General features: G+C 33.5%; 1 protein-coding gene across 1 annotated transcript in view; it reads right to left on the bottom strand.

Moving 5' to 3' along the window:
• Positions 1-2,690: 2,690 nt before the first annotated feature.
• Positions 2,691-17,195, bottom strand: part of LOC129956871 (transforming growth factor-beta-induced protein ig-h3-like) — a 100,771-nt gene continuing 86,266 nt past the window's right edge. The window contains exons 7-12 of the mRNA XM_056068843.1: positions 16,476-16,685; positions 13,404-13,590; positions 11,845-11,971; positions 8,874-9,010; positions 5,573-5,738; positions 2,691-4,294 (exon numbers count right to left, since the gene is read on the bottom strand). Of these exons, the coding sequence (XP_055924818.1) occupies positions 4,067-4,294; positions 5,573-5,738; positions 8,874-9,010; positions 11,845-11,971; positions 13,404-13,590; positions 16,476-16,685 (1,055 nt within the window). The 3' untranslated portion in view covers positions 2,691-4,066. The remainder of the gene's footprint in view (positions 4,295-5,572; positions 5,739-8,873; positions 9,011-11,844; positions 11,972-13,403; positions 13,591-16,475; positions 16,686-17,195) is intronic.

Below are 17,195 nucleotides of genomic sequence, written 5' to 3' on the forward strand. Positions count from 1 at the left end.
TGGAGCTCAAGAACATGAGGGAATGATATTTGGAGCTCAAGAACATGAGGAATTTATAAAATTCCATCTTTAAAAATTTGAAAGAAGTCTGTCTTTTCATACAAAAGGAATATAACCCCTTTTTTCCATAAGAAATACCGAATACATTTAAAGTAAAATTATCAATCCAACATGGCATTTTGCCGAATACAATTTAATATTTTTTATGTTATAGTGACCATCTTTGGAGCCCAGCGGCTATGCCAGAATAATTATTATTTAAACTTAGCTTTTAAACTTTTTTAAAGAGTCTTAATGACTTTTTAATTTCCCTTACATGTTTTTTTTTAAATTTATCTTTGGCATGCAGATTAGAGAAAGCATTATAAACGTCAAAAAAAAATCGAGCTCGAGATTTTAACAAAAACCACATTTTACAAAAGCCTGAATTCGAATAACACATTCATGGAAAATGGCAACCTGTCTGTCTGCGGCAAAGATGACTAAAAACACTTTGAACTATACTGAGAAATACGGTCTTTATATCAAATTTGTAGACTTTAACAAATTTTGAGCAAAATCCACTCAGTGGAAGTCCGTTTGCAAGCTCTAAAGATGGCAATTGAATATTGTGAAAGGGTGGAGGACGGACAGAAATGCTCGACTTTTTCAGATTCTCTGCCAGTCCTACAAACCATACAATCATCTCACAATTGTAATAGGGAAATATGGATGATAAAAGAGAAGCTAAAAAGTGTTAAAATTAACAAGTGGATAGAGTTGAATTGGGTTAGGGCCCGTATTGGGATAGATATATGGTAATGAAAAGGCGGATCAGTGTAAAGTTGGAGGTGCAAAAAGAGAGTGTTGATATCATTATCCCCAAGTCAAATTGAGTTTTAAAATGGGAATTAAGAGAAGAAATAAAGTTACAATGGTTTGACAAATGGTATATACGAAAAAAAAAAAGGAAGAGTGACTTACGACTTTATTCCAAATCCAGAAATAAAAATAAGAAAATATTTACCATCTACTGGTAATCCAAATTACATTACAGCATGGGAAATTTCCCGCGTATTTCCAAAGATTTGGAAGTATGCGGAAAAATAAATGCATCTGTGGAGGAATCGGTACTGTTTACCATTATTTAAAGGAATGCGTAGAAATCTCGGAACTAAGAAAGAATCTGAAAGTTGAAAAGGATGACTTAAGTACAGTACTGATGGTACCAGGTCATCTTAAAACTCTGAAGGACATGATGTCAAAAATGGTCAGTTTTTTAACAACTGTTTGAAAGTGTTCGGATTTCTGTTGTTGCGAAACGAGAATTTGGGGAAATATTTAGAATTTCGCGGATATTTTCTTTTAGTGATGGCCTGTTCCTTATTTAATGGGAAGATAGGCGAATGCGAAGATGAGGAGGAAGGTCAGTAATGGGTCACTTGTGGCTTGGGTCCGATTACCTCGAAGAGAATGTCAGTTTGATGAATCGGTCAATGTAAGGACGGGCAATGTTAAAGACAGCAGTCGGCCACAACAAATCTTGTCGTTACTGCTACGTTCAGTGCTGGCGGGGTGGTCGGTTGTACACAAAAAGCGGAAGCCTGTCTATCAGGCTGTTCGAGTATAATTTAACACGATAACTACAAAACGAAGCGAGCTAGATAGATAAAATTCGGCACACAGAAGTAACATTTACATTATAGACATCTATCAAATCAAATCCAACAAGGGGTTGATCCTCTCTCGATCTATACTTTCAGAAATATGTAAACGCTATAACACAAAAATGTAAAGACTTAAATGTATGAAATTAGGTATGGTATTTTGTGACTAGAAGTGCAGTTTTGTGCCAAAGAGTTTTAAAATACAAATTCAATTTTTGTATTCTATTAACCGCATTCCAGGGATAAAGCGCCAAAAATCTCACCAAGGATAGCACTAACGATTCAGTAAAAATGCTGAATTCATGCCAAAGGTTAATATTTCGTAACTATTGCACGCCAATACCATGCAAGGCGTTTTCTTGGATAACAACTTTATTAGAAAGTATGCGATGAAGTTTCAAGGAGGCTACTCTGGCTGGTTCAACAAAGAACTTTTAAGCATTATATTTTGATATATCAAAAGTGAAATTTGCCAGTTTTTGATAATGATGTAACGCTTTCTATTTCTGAAATCTGATAGATTTATGTTCATTAAACACTTTCTTAATTTTCTGTCATTTCACTTAAACTTTGAAATTTAATTTTTACTATAAAAAAATTAAAAATGAACTCATTCAGTCATAAAAATATATGGGGTCAAAAATAGTAGCCATTCACGTAGAAGTTTTGTATGTTTTCTAGGATATATTTTCATGATTTACATAATATATCAAAAGATTATTCAGTAAAAATTTCTCTGATTTAATAAAAAAAAAATAATAATTCAGCTTTCTACTAGAAAAAAAAACATCAAATAAAAGAGCGATAGTATAGAAGTTTTAACAATACGCGAAATTAAAAAAATAATAATAATAATTTCATCACTATTTAAGCGTCAGCAGTAAAGGCCAGGGTATTCAAAAATGTTATTGAAATCATGTCTTAAACATAATATGTTAATGCGAAAAAAAAAGCCAAAAGTTAAGAGTACTTAGTTTCAAATACGTCGAAATTTTTTTGAAATTTGGAAGTTTCAATATATTTTAACGAAAATAAAAACAGAGAGACGAATAAAATTTATCTTTATTAATAGACGAAATGCAATAATACATTTTTTTTTCGTGTTACAAATCCTCCGATTTTTGTTAAAAAGCTTAGACATGCTAAAACACACTAAGCTATGAAATTACAATTCGGACAATATTGCGGCAGAATGCAAGAGAGGGCTTTACTATGATAACATTGTCCGCATCCGATGAAATGGCGATTCTAAGTCCTTTGTCCGGAAAATGGCGAGTAATACTTATTAAGTAGAATCCGTTTGGCATCACGAATGAGAAGACTGTGAATATTTTATTCAATAAAACATCTCAACTTGCCTTTTGCGTGTTTCTTACTATTGTATGGAATGATGTTAATATAAATACTCTATAGATATGCCTTGGAACAATTCTAAAATTAAATTACTAACATTGGTTAGATTATAGTAAATTATCCATTAATTTATGTTTTCTTTACAAGCATTTTACCTAATAATCTGGAAAGTATGCTCTGCTGTGTTCAAAAAAAAAAAAAAAAAAAAAAAATTGAAAAGCCAAAAGAAATATATTCTTCGCTTTGCCAGGATGCTAAACAGATTAAATATTATATTATAAATAGGTGTTAAAAGAACCTTTAACTTAGTTTTATACAATATTGATTTGCACGTGTTCAAAATTGTGTAGTTTTATCACATTAGTGGCAATAAAAGAAAATCAAACTTTGCCTTCAAATAAACAAGATTAATTATTATATTAATGAACACTAATATAATAATTATTATTATATTAATCATAATTATTATATGAATAAACATTCTGTGAAAGATTAACTGTAGATTGTCGATATTTATACGAATTAAATGAGAATATTCAATAGTTTGTAAGAATGGCATTTCTAAATTTTGATTATTGATGCTAAAGATTACTTAGTGCCAGTAAAGTACAAATTCAAAAGAAATATTAATTTTTTTCTTCTGAAAAAGTTAAAAGTTATAAAATATTTTTTTTATCCAGGATATGTCTAAAGTTATTTTACGGAATTTTATTAACGAAAATGTAATAATTTAATTCCAGAGCAGCAGACGATCTTGAAATAATTATTTCACATTCATTTATTTTCTTCCCTGCGAAATAAATTGAAATTTTTTTGGCAAAATGTCAGATGAAGTTTTTGGATCCGTGGCTATATAACAGTTCCAAGACTTACCATAGAAAGTAATTATATATTCTTTTTACGTATAATAAATCCACTAATGATTCAGTACCTTAATTTATATTACATGATCAAAATGTGATTCGATTTCGAGGGATGACACATCTAAGCATTAACTTTTTATCAAATGTCAATGATAGGATCGTTCCTGGGCGAGTCCACTTCCTTCAACGGAAGGTACGATTGCTTCAGGACTTCCTCCTCCTCCTCTCGGGCACCAGCACCTGGTCTATGCAGTGGACGATCCCTTCCTTCGTGACGACGTCGGGCTCGATGACGTGCGCGGAGTTCACCATGAGGCCGTCCTTCTCTTTGTGCACCTTCACCGTCTGGTACTCCGTCTTGACGTTGTACTGTAGCTTCGTGTGGATGGAGCCCGTCGCGAACATGTTGTCCACAACGTGGTTTTGGACCATCTGCGAGAGGGAAAAAAAAAATGAAATTAAATAATAATTCACGGAGATAAACACGGATCTTTTCTTTTGTTGGCTTTTCATGTCATATATCGATATAAGTACTCATGACACTTTAAACTTAATAAAACAATTATTCATTATGGCTTCTTTTGTTTATTTTCTTTCGCCCTCTTCTGTATTGTCTGACCCCTCGGCCAGCAGCTAAGCCTCCATTTCCTTTTTTTACCTCCATACTTCAAATCATCTGGCTCGCTATATTAATCATTGAAATTCCATCCCCCCCCCCCAATCAGTGCAACGACAACAATAGAATTAAAGTCCTCTCTTCATTTTATTTTCGTACTTTAAATCATCTGGGCAACATTTGATAAATTAGAATAATGTACAGAATTAGAATAATGTACAGATCTTTCTTTGTACCTTTCGTTTTAGGATCACGAAACTAGCACATTTCGATGATTGCATTTCGACAAGGGGTGGTACGCCGAATGATGAACGGTTATTCTCCTAATCCCGTGATAATTTGAGTTCGCCCTATTGCTAAATGTAAATATCTCCCCCCCCCCCTTCATCTTTCCTATCACCACTTTTTTGACTGAATAAGCGCCTTCTGATGCATGCACAAAAGCGCGGAGGGTTTCCCAATCCAAGAATATAGAGTACTTCGAATACGAGAAAGTAAAAATGATATAAACGGACTAATGTTTTGTCCTTATGGAACCCCATAGAACTGATGCCTGGTGAACCTAAGCTGCCCTTGTCGTCAGATCATTGATAGGGGGGGGGGGCATGTATCTCCTGAGGGCTGCTTCAGAAGTTCATGTGACTCTGATTACCCATACACTTTTACTCGCTCTGTATGAAGTTATGGGAAGAAGTGTTGAATTCGTTCAGATCTGGTGATTTCCCAACAAATTTGACAACAAGCCAAAATCTTCGAAAGTGTTTGAATATTACAGCTACAGCACTCCGAATTTTTTAAAATGCTCTTTCAAATTATAATTACTACAGATAGCATTTGTATTAGCACACTAATCCTGTATTAGCACTAAACAACATTAGCCATTATTAATCAACATTAGTAATTATCTGTTCTGATAAATTCAAATTATAGTTGGAAATCGAGATAAAGTGCAATATCAGATATTAATTAGTGTGAATTCTTTCGGAAAATGTTTTATACCAACTATTGGCATGAAACATTTTAATCAAGTTTAAAAGGCACAGTGCAATGCATGTTTGCATGTACTCGGTTAGGCAGTCAGTGTGATAACTTACCCTTTTCAGCTTCCTCCTGTTCTTCATGAGGGCATGCAGGTTGTCCTCGCCGAGCTCCTCGAAAGCCTTGTTGGTGGGGGCGAAGATGGTGACCGAGTGGTTGGTGATGGAGTTGAGGAAGTTCGGCTCGTACTCCTGGATGTGGTGGATGGCGTCCGCCATGGTGCTGCAACAAACGATTCACAGTAGAGTCAGTCATAAATCTTTTCACTCCTCCCTTCTCCCAAATTATTGACGTGTTGGTCAAATGTGAAAATTTTATAATATCGGATACTATAAAACATTCCTTGTGAGCATTCTTATAACACATGATATTGCCTTTTGTAGTAAGCTCACGTATTTCTGAACGGAACGAACGCCCTATCTGGAAAAGAACATAATTTGTTTGATTTTCCGCAGTTCAACTACTTGTACAATGGCAATCTCAATCTCGAAGTCTTCCTTTATTTCTAATACAGAGAGATATAAAATTTAACAAGCCGTTTTGGCAAAATAAATATCGAGTTTCAACTTGCCCTGCATACAGTTATATATCGTGTCTTCAAAGTAATCAGTATAAGCATTTTGGGGAGATAGATCACATCAAAAATAATTATAAATATACTCGAGACAAGACTAGAAACGTCTCCGGAAAATGATAGAAGATTTACGAGTCAGCAAATTAGCATAAGACAGAGATTATTAGGAGCATTTGTTGCACATAATTTAGTAGAAGATGGAAAAATTCAATGATGAAGAAGGGATCTTGAATAGTTTACCTCTAGAAGTAAAACAATCCTAAAAAATAGAAACAATATTTTTTTGAACAATATTTGTCTATAGATCAAACATACCTGGCGTTAATGATAGTGGTGGCCCTTTTTCAGGCGTTCCATTTTTTTTATAGTAAATTATATCAAGACTGGTGTGATCTGTTCAAGCAACAGTTGGTCAAACTTGGAATCATTTTGGGATGGTAAAAAGAATGCGTAAGACTATTGTTGTACTGCTCATCACTCATGATGTCTGCCCTCAAAATGGATACGATATCTGTGTACACATTCATGTCGAAGAAGAGTTATAACATTCGTGTAGTGGCGTAGCGAGGGTAACTGTTATTCAAAATATAACATTTATTTGACATCCTTTCTCACTGATTTTTGGCTGCTATAATAATACGAAAATAATATACTGGGTGTCCTAAAAATGACTGATAGCTTTTGAAAATCAATGGAATATACAATAGAAACGTATTATTTGTGTTCCTCTGCTTATGGGAAATCAGGGAACTTTATCTCACGAAATTACAAATTTAGTTTACATTGCAACCGATAAACGGCCCCGCAAAATAGGAAAAATAAAAACCAGTATGAAACTGTTGCAAAGAATAAACAACAATGTTTTCAATATAACCCCCTTTTATAGAAGAAACGTGGCTCTTTTTCCAGATATCCATCTGTTGAAATTGTTTCATTTGCAGTGCAGCGCCACCTGTAGGTGGCAATATTGACAAATTTTGCAATTTGGTGGGATAAAATTCCCTGATTTCTCAAACATAAGGCCGCAAATGATACTTTTCTATCTCATTACATATTTTTTAAAATTGATTTTCAAAATCCATCAGTCATTTTTGGGACACCCGGTATATGTGGAATTAGATTGTAATGTTTGGTATGTTTAATATGCATATATTTAGATTCCTAGTAGAGAGTACGAAGCAATGTGATCATATTTTATAACATTTGTTGACTGCGCATGCTTATGTACTACGTGTGCCAGGGATTTAAGATTTGGAGTTGCGCCTTATCGAATAAACGTGCTTTTGTCAATAGAAACAGAGTATCGTCGAATAAGTTCTATGTTCCATAAGTTTTAGTGAGAATATTTAATTATATTTATTCATCTTCATGATAAGCTTATCTTATCTTAACTTGTTACATAATTTTATTTGTCATTTTTATACAGTTTTTGTTAAATATTTTGAAGTTATTAGTTATTTTTTTTCAATCCCATGCCATGATCTCACTCATTTGCATACGATCGGTGCATATTTGGTAAATCTTAGTTGGCAACACTGAATAAAAAAAAACGTGTCAAAAACAAAAATAGCACTTTTTTTTTCTTTATATATCTAGAAGTAGAGGTTGACTTCGCGAGAAACGAGTGCGTTGAAAATACATGCACCGACCGGGTTTCTTTTTTTGTTTGTGAAAAATTTTACTTTATCTTTTATAAATACTCCAAGAAGTGAGTTACGTTTTAAGTGGCAGAATAATAAATTCGTTTTTTTTAAGAAATCCTCTTCATTTTCAAGCGTGGTCGACAACAGTTTCAATATTCGAAATCTTGAATAAATATTTCTAACTCTTCAGTGTATCTGTTAAGTTACAAAAAGTCTTCACATAGGCAAGTGAAATGAAGAAAGACACTTGTATATATTCTTCTTAATATTAATATTTATCACAAATTCAATGACATTGTTTTTGTGAAGCTTATAAAGATTGGCGCCCAGGGTATCCAACCCTTTGCTCACTCATTGTTTCATCTACACTCATCAGTGAACAACGTGGTAAGAGCATTTTATATGCAATTTTGCTAGATTTTGTGATAATTGAAAATACCCATTTCTGATAGATTTGCAAACAGAAAACCACTGATTAAATTACGATAACAGCACTCAAAGTCTAATAGCTCTCACTACGAACAGAATTCCACAGAGAAATTGGTTTGTTTCAGCTCCACAGATTTATTTAGTTTTTCAAATGAGAGTGATATCAAATAGAATTTTCCAGAAGAATTTTCAGATCTCGGTTCCTAATAGAGATACAGCCAAAATTCTTACTTTCCCCAGAAACTTCATTTTTATCGCCAAATCCTCGGATCCAAGATCCGAGGTCAATGTTTTGACATTCAATAAGAATTTCTGTAACTCTATCTTTTATATCAAGGCAGGGAAACGGTGTTACAGATTCGAAATAAAGTATTCATATGAAATTGTGTGTGTTTCTCTCTCTCTCTCATATTTTTGTTGTTGTTGTTGATCTTCTTCTAATATTTGTACTAAAAATATTTAGATACTTTATATAATTTAATTAGATTGATTGAAAGCTCTATAAAAATATTTTTTTCTCATCACATTATAATTATCTTGGAAATCAAATATATGCATTAAATAAAAAATCCAAAAGTTAAAATTCATTTTGAAATGATGAAATAATTGATATGCTTCCCCTTAAAGGATCTTCTCTATTTAACTGCGCCTTTATCTTTTTATACAGTTTAATGAAATTTTTATTTGAAATACAAGGAACACTTTCAATACCTGTATTCCTCTTTGCTTTGGAGCAATTCCATGATGCTGTGACTAGGGGGTGTGAGAACCTTATTGACGATGTGGATGACGCCGTTCTGGCCCTCGATGTCCGACTCTTCCACGATGGCCGATTCCACTCCGATCTCCTGCAAAACAGCAACCGATTTTCAGCAAGGAAAAATAGTAAAAATCAATATTAAAATATTACTTCCATAGTTGCTTTCTTATACGGAGAGAAACAGAAATGGTTGTTATTATTGTGCATTTTTGTTTTCTGGTATACAAGTAGAAAGTATTTTTTAAATAATTTTATTTCAAGGAATCACCACATTTATGATCTCTCTGAATCCGAAAAATACATTTTTACTTTTTCGTATGCAAAATATAGAGAAGGCATTGTAATCGTCAAAAAATTCGAGTTCGAGATTTTGATGAATCACCACGTTTTAGACAGCTCTGAGTTCAAAAATTACATTTTTGGAAAATTTCTATGTCGAGGATACGTTTGTCTGTCAATGTAATGAACGGGATAGCTCAAAAAAAGATTTGAATTAGACGGGTGAGATTCGGTAAACGGTCTTTGCACAGAAATTTCAAATTCCTTTCAAATTTTGAGCAAAATCCGTACTGAGGAAGTCTACCTGTCCGTCTGTTCGAGTTTAAGTTAACATCATAACTGCAATATGAAGAGAGCTAAATGGATGAAACTATATATCATATTAAGTACATGATTTTGTGATCTCAATTATACTTCTGCGTCAAATTTTTGTTTCAGACGGTTGAGATAAACGTGTCTGTAACACAAATTCGATTTCCGGGTACTATCAAACGCATGCCAGGGTTCAGTACCGTTACTCTCGCCAAGGATCATGCAATACATTCAGTAAACAAGTTAAATTCATGCCAAAAGTTAATATTTGTAACTATTGTATGTCAATGCCATTCAAGGTTTTCTATGGGATAATGCATTTATTAGAGAATATGCGAGAAAGTTTTGGGGAAACGAGTCTCGCTGGTTATTTATCTCGTCCAGCTGTGAACACGATAAAGGAAAAGTGCTTTGAATCAAGTGGCTGAAATTTAGTACATGGACTTAACGACACATTTGTAGATTTCTGTCAAATTTTGAAAAAACTTTTCTATTTGCTCGGCTATCCGAGTAACGATACTTATGAAACAAAAAGCTGTAGATGGATAAAATTTAGCAAAAATATTTATCATTTAAAATTTTGTGTCGAATTTGGAACCAAATCCGTCAAGGTGTTGACTGAATGTACTTTTTCATAGATGAAAGTGCTAAAACTTCAAAATGCAGCTACTTAAATTAATTAAATATAGTACACGATCTTGTGGCGATAACTGTACTAATTCTTGGTGAAATTTTAATTTTAGTCTTTGGAATACATGCTCGATTTTCTGGTAAGAGTGCATTCATTGCAACCCAGTGATTCATTGCTTAATATTGCACGGCAGAGATTCACGCCAAGCTATTGAGTTAAGGGCAAACGAGTGTTAATCAATAACATGCTATTATTGCGTAAGTACCAGCCTTCTTTACTATACTCCTCCGAAGCATACAACTCTCATATGTGGAACTCTAAAAATGTAAATCTGAGAGTATTTACAGCTTTGCTTTCATAATTTTATGCAGGAGTTGGAGAAGGAAATAACATTAGGGAATATGCAAAAATGTTTTGCTTTTAAATATGAGACAGATATACGATTTTTATTGCATTTATTGAATTTAATCTCTCAAGTATTTTGCGATTTCATGTACACGAACTGATAGATCGAGGGACAAATCATCCATTCAGAGATTCAATTCAAATTTTAATACGATCAATGCTGTATCATATTGTTCATATGCAATTGGCCCAACAGACAAACTGAATTCTCTCGGATGGAATAATAATGGTAGTAAAAACATAAATGAAATGTCATTCTCTTAAATCATTCTCTTGAAACTTCATGATCACAAACAGACAGGCGAAATTTCAAATTATTTATCAGACACTATAATTTCTAAAACCGAAATTTCCAGATCATATTCTTTTTGGCGAATACAGAACTTTAATTCTATGTATACTTATACGAGGAAGTAAAAATAAGATATTGACTTTCCAGTCAATCCCAAATTTGCATGAATAAACCCTATTTTGTTTGAGTCTCATGTCTTACGTCTTCTGTCATAAAGCATGCTTTTTGCCTCATTTTGCATTTCTGTATCTTTACGAATAATAAAGCAGAATATATGTCTGCCCGTTTGTAAGTCAGACTATTTGTAAAAATGTCGAATTTGATACAAACGTACTTTAGAAAGTGGAGCTCGGAGAAATTTTAATTGATTCTAAAGTTGTTGACTTTTTATTAATAACTTCCGGAAACATGACAGCATACAAATATTCTTTCAATATTTTAAAAAAATGTCTTTTCAGCGATAAAAAATTTAGTTGTATAATTTTTTTTTTTTCTCAAATTCGACTATTTTCAAAAATATATTTCCCGCAATCTTACAATATATTTCATTACTTCTCTGTCATTTAAACAGTTTTTATTGTTTCATACATTATTTAATCATGCTATTTTCTTCCATTGTTAAAAACAAATGAAGCAAGATGCTTTATAATGTTTGTGCAATTTACATGCGGAATCATACAGTGAAGTCACAGTATAGCGAAAGATAATATGCAATCAAATGATGAATGTCAAAACAGTTACATTTTTTTATGGCAGTATGATTTCATAGCACTCAATTTTATTAAAAAGGTTCATACACACAATAAACCGAACAGGTGTAAGGCTATTAAAGTGGCCTAACTATAACGTCTATTGCAATTTAGGTTTAAAAGTAATTAGTTTGGTGAACCTTGAACTAATTAACAAAAATTAAACTTTGCCAATATTCTTGTTGGCTTAGCTGATCGCCACATATAGTAAGTGCTTAAAGTTGCCTAAATGCCTTTTTTGCATGCATACTCACATTCCTGTAAACTTTGAGTCTGAGGCTGTTTTGTCCGTCGACAGATTCCACTTTCTGATCATCCGATACAGTATCTGTCTTCACTCGGCCCACCACCACGTGATGTTTCATCAGTTCCTCCAGTTTCCTGTCAGAATATAAAAATTATATTAAAAACGTCAATCATTTATTTCAAGTAAAAATGCAAGTGTATGGCAACGATTTTTTATTTATTAAAAACTAATCTGTGTTCTTAAATGTGAAAAAACAAAAATCTTCCACTAAGCAAATGACAATGAACTATAATTTCTCGTGTTCAAAACTGTTCTTAAAAGGCATTTGTCTAGAAGTTGCATGTGTATTCGCTAAAAGTATATTTCATTGCTCATGAAATGTGTGACTGTGTATATGTTTTCAAAAGATATTTTAAACAAATGCTGTTGTTGTACGTAAAACGTTTTGACCCCCATTTAAAAAAATGACTCTCGATAAAAATTTTTGTACTCGATTTTTGTAAATGCAGGACATTGTGCTGTAAAATTTTTACTTATAATACTGATGCATTTCATTTCTTGTGTTCTGTATTTTTCATCAATGTAGCTCTTTAAATTATTATTTTTCAAGGACATGCCATTTATATTAGATTTGCTTATAAAATAATAAAATTTAAGAATCTATATTACTGGAGGGTGTTTTTTTGGTGAAAGAATATAGAGGTTACGAAAAAATATTTCACTTAGAAATGGGCAGATCTTTCACGGTTACCAACGTGATCTGTTAGGGATCCCAAGCAGCCACGGATTTAGTCCTTCAGGAATGCTAAGGAAATGCACCCTCGCAGTCCTTCTTTGCCAATCTCGAGCTTCCAACATCAAATAATTTTTGCTAAATATTAATTTTTTATGTCAGCAGTTTTATGCAGCAAGTGCTAATAATTTAACAAAACAATTATGAGAAAGATGGTTTCAGAATTTCTCGTATAAAAAAGATCAAGATTCAAATTTAAAACAGCTTTAACCAAAGTTTAAAAAAAATTGAGCGCTATCTAAATACTGTTCAGTTAAACAAAAATTACGTTTTTTTAAAAAAAAATATAAATCGGTAATTTTTAAATGGTTTTAAAATAACTTGATCTAACACTTATAAATGATGATTCATTACAACTATTGGAACAATGTTTTAGTATTTAATCGATACTTGATTTGAAATTGAATCAGAACGAGTACATGACTCTTGGTTAATTTAAGTATAGCATAAGATTAATAGAATCGAAAAATGTCGTAAAATAATAAATTAAAATTTCAGGGGGAGGGGTGGCAAATGTTACGGAGTTTCTTGACAGTTGTCTAATTTGCCCCTCCGATAATCCAACTCTAGTCCTTGAACTCTTCAGTAAAATCCTGGAGTAAAGCAAATAATCCGAATCTTTAAAAATTTACTAATTGCATTAAGGATTTTCCATTGGATTCTATTCTATTCTAAATCCAATGGAATTTTCTAATAGTACCATAAGTTTTTTGAAATCCTTACTATATTCTAAGTATTTTCTATAAGCGAAAAGAAAATATTTTTCCTCCAACCTCTGGTCTTCGTCGAGTAGAGAGAATTCCTCCTCCGGCATCTGGTTGAAGGCGAAATTGGAGGGAGCGAATACAGTCACAGTGATGTTGGGTTTGTTGAGATACGATTCTACTCCGGACTTCTTCAGCAGACGATTGAATGTAGAAACCTGTGGACGACCTATCAACAAGGACATCACACTGCGTGCTGCAAATAAAAGAAATATTAAAAAATAAAATGAAAATGAAATCTACGATCGAAAATTTCAAGTTATCATGTGAGAATTATTTGTCTTAATTAATTTTAGTCATTAACCAGTTTAAACCGGTTTGAAACAATCACGAGACTTCTCTATCGGTCTCTATTCCTCTCTCTATATATATATTATAAGTATATATATATATATATGTATAATAATAATTTTTTTTAACTTTCATTTTCATTTTTTTTTTGTAGCTGGCAAACAAAGTTTTGGAGCTCGACCGATTTTGAGATGAAATAACAGTTATGATGTCATAGTTCTACGTCAACGGTTTAAAAACACATCTGCACTAATAAAACAGTACTGGTAAAAGCAGGTCAACCTTTTAAGAACGCATCTGCTGTCAAAGAAGTATACATAATAATAATTCAATACTGGTAAAAGCAGGTAAAAAAATGTATGCAAATAAAAGTTGATGATGAAAATTGCCATTTATACTTTATTCATTGCCTACGCGAATTAGAGCTTCAATATTCATTGCCTATTCGATTTCGAGCTTCAAACCCCCCTAACCAAAATAACATCATGTTCTCACATGATAATACGACAAAATTTAATTAGAGAAGGAAAAAAATAAGTTAGTCTCATAAAGGAATTTCTTCTGAAAAAATAAGTCTTAAATTTTTGGTTCAAGGAGTATAGATTGCTGCTTCTGCAATAAACAACAAGACTCGGCACACAGCTCAGTTCAGCAATCGCTTGAGCTTTACACAACGCTTGTTCTTCGCTGAACTATTCTTCTCCACGACTCGATACACGACTCCGACTGACTGACAACTGATAGCTCCCGGGAGGTAGCAGAGAAGGTTCCAGACCAAACAGGCGTATCTCAGTTGCTATTGGCTCAATTGCTAAAATTATTGCAGTTTCCAGTAATATCTATTTTGTCGTTAAAATCACCACCAAGTCGCCAAGCTCAGAGATCAGCACTTAACAGAGCTGATAAAAAAACTGTCTTTCCCATGATTGATCTAACAGTGCTGGGAAGCACCATTACAGGTTTGTAACAATATGCTTACATTTCAATAGAGTAAACTTATATGTGACTTTATGGATTATAACTTATTATATGACCTTATGAACATGGATAATAGCATAACTAAGTGATGTCAAAAGCGAAGTCAGGTATTCAGTAGTATTGCGATTATTCTTGCCAAAGTTTATTCATTTTATAACATATTGCAAACGAGACGGATTACAAAACTAAGAATTTGATTGGCAGTCATTCCCTTATGAATACAGAGCAATTACCACGTTCATTTCTCATAGGACACCCAAATGACAGACTTTCTCCTGCTGGATTTCTCTCAAAATTTGACGGAAATTTATAAATTTTATGCAAAGTCCACATATCGAATTTCATCTGCCCGATATAAAGTATTTTTCAGTTATCTAGGTCACAGATAGATATAATACTCAAAATTAGTTTTTCATCAAATCTTCGAGTGCGAATTTTTTTACTGATTACAGTGCTTTCTTTTTCTATACTTTGTACAAGAGAAATTAAAAAGAAAAGAATGCATTAAAGTATTATTAATCAAATGTTTTCTAACGAGTGAATATGTATTATTTTTATACTGACATTTAGAATTTTTTTATGAAAATATAAAAAGAGAGAGACAGAGAAAAAAAAAAGGATTATGCCTCGTGAACCAGATAGCCAATTGCAAACAAAATAACAATAAATAAAACGGCAGAAGAGGTTTTTTCGAAACTTTCACGCATACTCCCTAATAAGGATTTATCTTCTTTCCCTTTTATTAATCTCCCCCCCCCCCGGAGGAGGCTCCTCGAAATGAGTAGTGGTTAGTTCTCGCCACCTTCGAGGGTACACGATAAGGTGGGGCTGGCTCCTCCCGTCGATGAAGGGACGTACTTTCTTAGGAAAGGATTGTACCGTGGCCGGTGATGGCCCTTAGCACTCAACCTCAGTTCCTGCCAGTCTTGCTGTAGCGGCGGTCCAGTCATTCAGTATTATTTATCTGTTTGCCTTCGGGTGGGTCGGAGAGTCAGTGATATGACTTCCTTTCTAATACAATTAGAACTCAAGCAAAACTGTGAACACTACGAATTTTCAGGTTTTTGTTTTCAGAGGCCCGCACTTCAGAATTTCGTGAAGAAAATAAATATAATACATTTTTACATCTTAAAGTACTATGCTTTTTCGTGATATGCCTTTTAATAGTCCCCTCTTTTTTTGGGGGGGAGGCAAATTGGAAACCAAAATATGGTACAGAATTAAATTTTAATTGCAAAACCATATACCAGATTTAGTTTACCTACGCCCTTACTTTTTTGAGATATCGCATTTATTTGCAAGCGAAAGTACAGACCGATAGACCATGAACCCGTTGTCAGATTTATTTCGAAATTCGCTACAGTTCTGTTTTTTAGATAAAATCTAAAACTGAAAATTAGTAAAGTAATATTTAAAAAAAAAACTCAAAATTCATGATAAAATCGAATGGCAGAAATGAATAGAATGAAAAGGACAACTTTTTATATTTTAAAATGATGTAAAATTTGGTTTTGTGCAATAATATCGCAGAAAAGCGGTATTATCTCCCTTAATTTTTTAATTATTTAAAGTTCCAATTAAAATTTCTTTAAAAATCTCTCTTAGGTTCACATATCCATTCTTCAAGGTATATTTCTGCCAAATTTGATAACTCTTATGTCTTAGGTAGCGCCAACACGCACTTTCTTCCTTATTGTTAGTAAAGATTTTTGTGTAACACAGAAGTACACGCCATGTAATGCTTGAAAAATATACTTCACATGGTCGTCGCGTCTCTCATTAACTCTCCGAAACTATTGTTTAGGGGCCTACCTCTGTCAGGAATCAGTACTTTGGAGATGACGCTGATGACGCCATTCTGCGCTATGATCTGGTCTCGAGCCACTTTCGCCCCCTCCACGTACACCCCTGATTGGTTGCAGGAGAGTTCCAAGCGCTCTCCGTCCACGCTCTTCATCTTGTGGGTGTCGATGACGGCCGGAAGACACACCGTGTGGGGGATGATGTGGTGTTTCAGGACGGCTGCAAAAAAAAAAAGAGAAAGATTCAATTAAAATTGCTAAAAATTTAAAAATTATGTTAATATTTCTTTTCTCTTTCTTTAATTTCTCGTCTATTAAATATAGTAAGAATTGTAATCATCAAACAAGGGGAAAGATCTCTCCGAAAATGTTCTGCATAATTCCTAATAAAAGAATTTTAAAAAATTTTTATCCTCCCTCGACTTAGGATAAGATAGTAAAAAATAAGCATGCATATTTTTATTTTCAAATTCCCACACATGTCAGTTTTATGGATCGTAGTACTGTCCGCGGTGGCCTGGTGATAAGGACTCGGCTCCGAGGCCAGAGGGTTTCAGGTTCGAGACCCGATTCCACCAGAGAACCGTCGTGTGAGCGGGCCCGGTGCACGTTAAATCCAACAAGGCCAAACGTCCTCCCGCTGGTATGGTGTGAACGTTTCAAGATGGGGGTTCAGCTCAGATGTCATCCTCATCATCTGGCCACGGCTCAAAATTACTAGGAAAAAATA

The sequence above is a fragment of the Argiope bruennichi genome, chromosome 11, assembly GCF_947563725.1.
Source record: "Argiope bruennichi chromosome 11, qqArgBrue1.1, whole genome shotgun sequence".
NCBI lineage: Eukaryota > Metazoa > Arthropoda > Arachnida > Araneae > Araneidae > Argiope > Argiope bruennichi.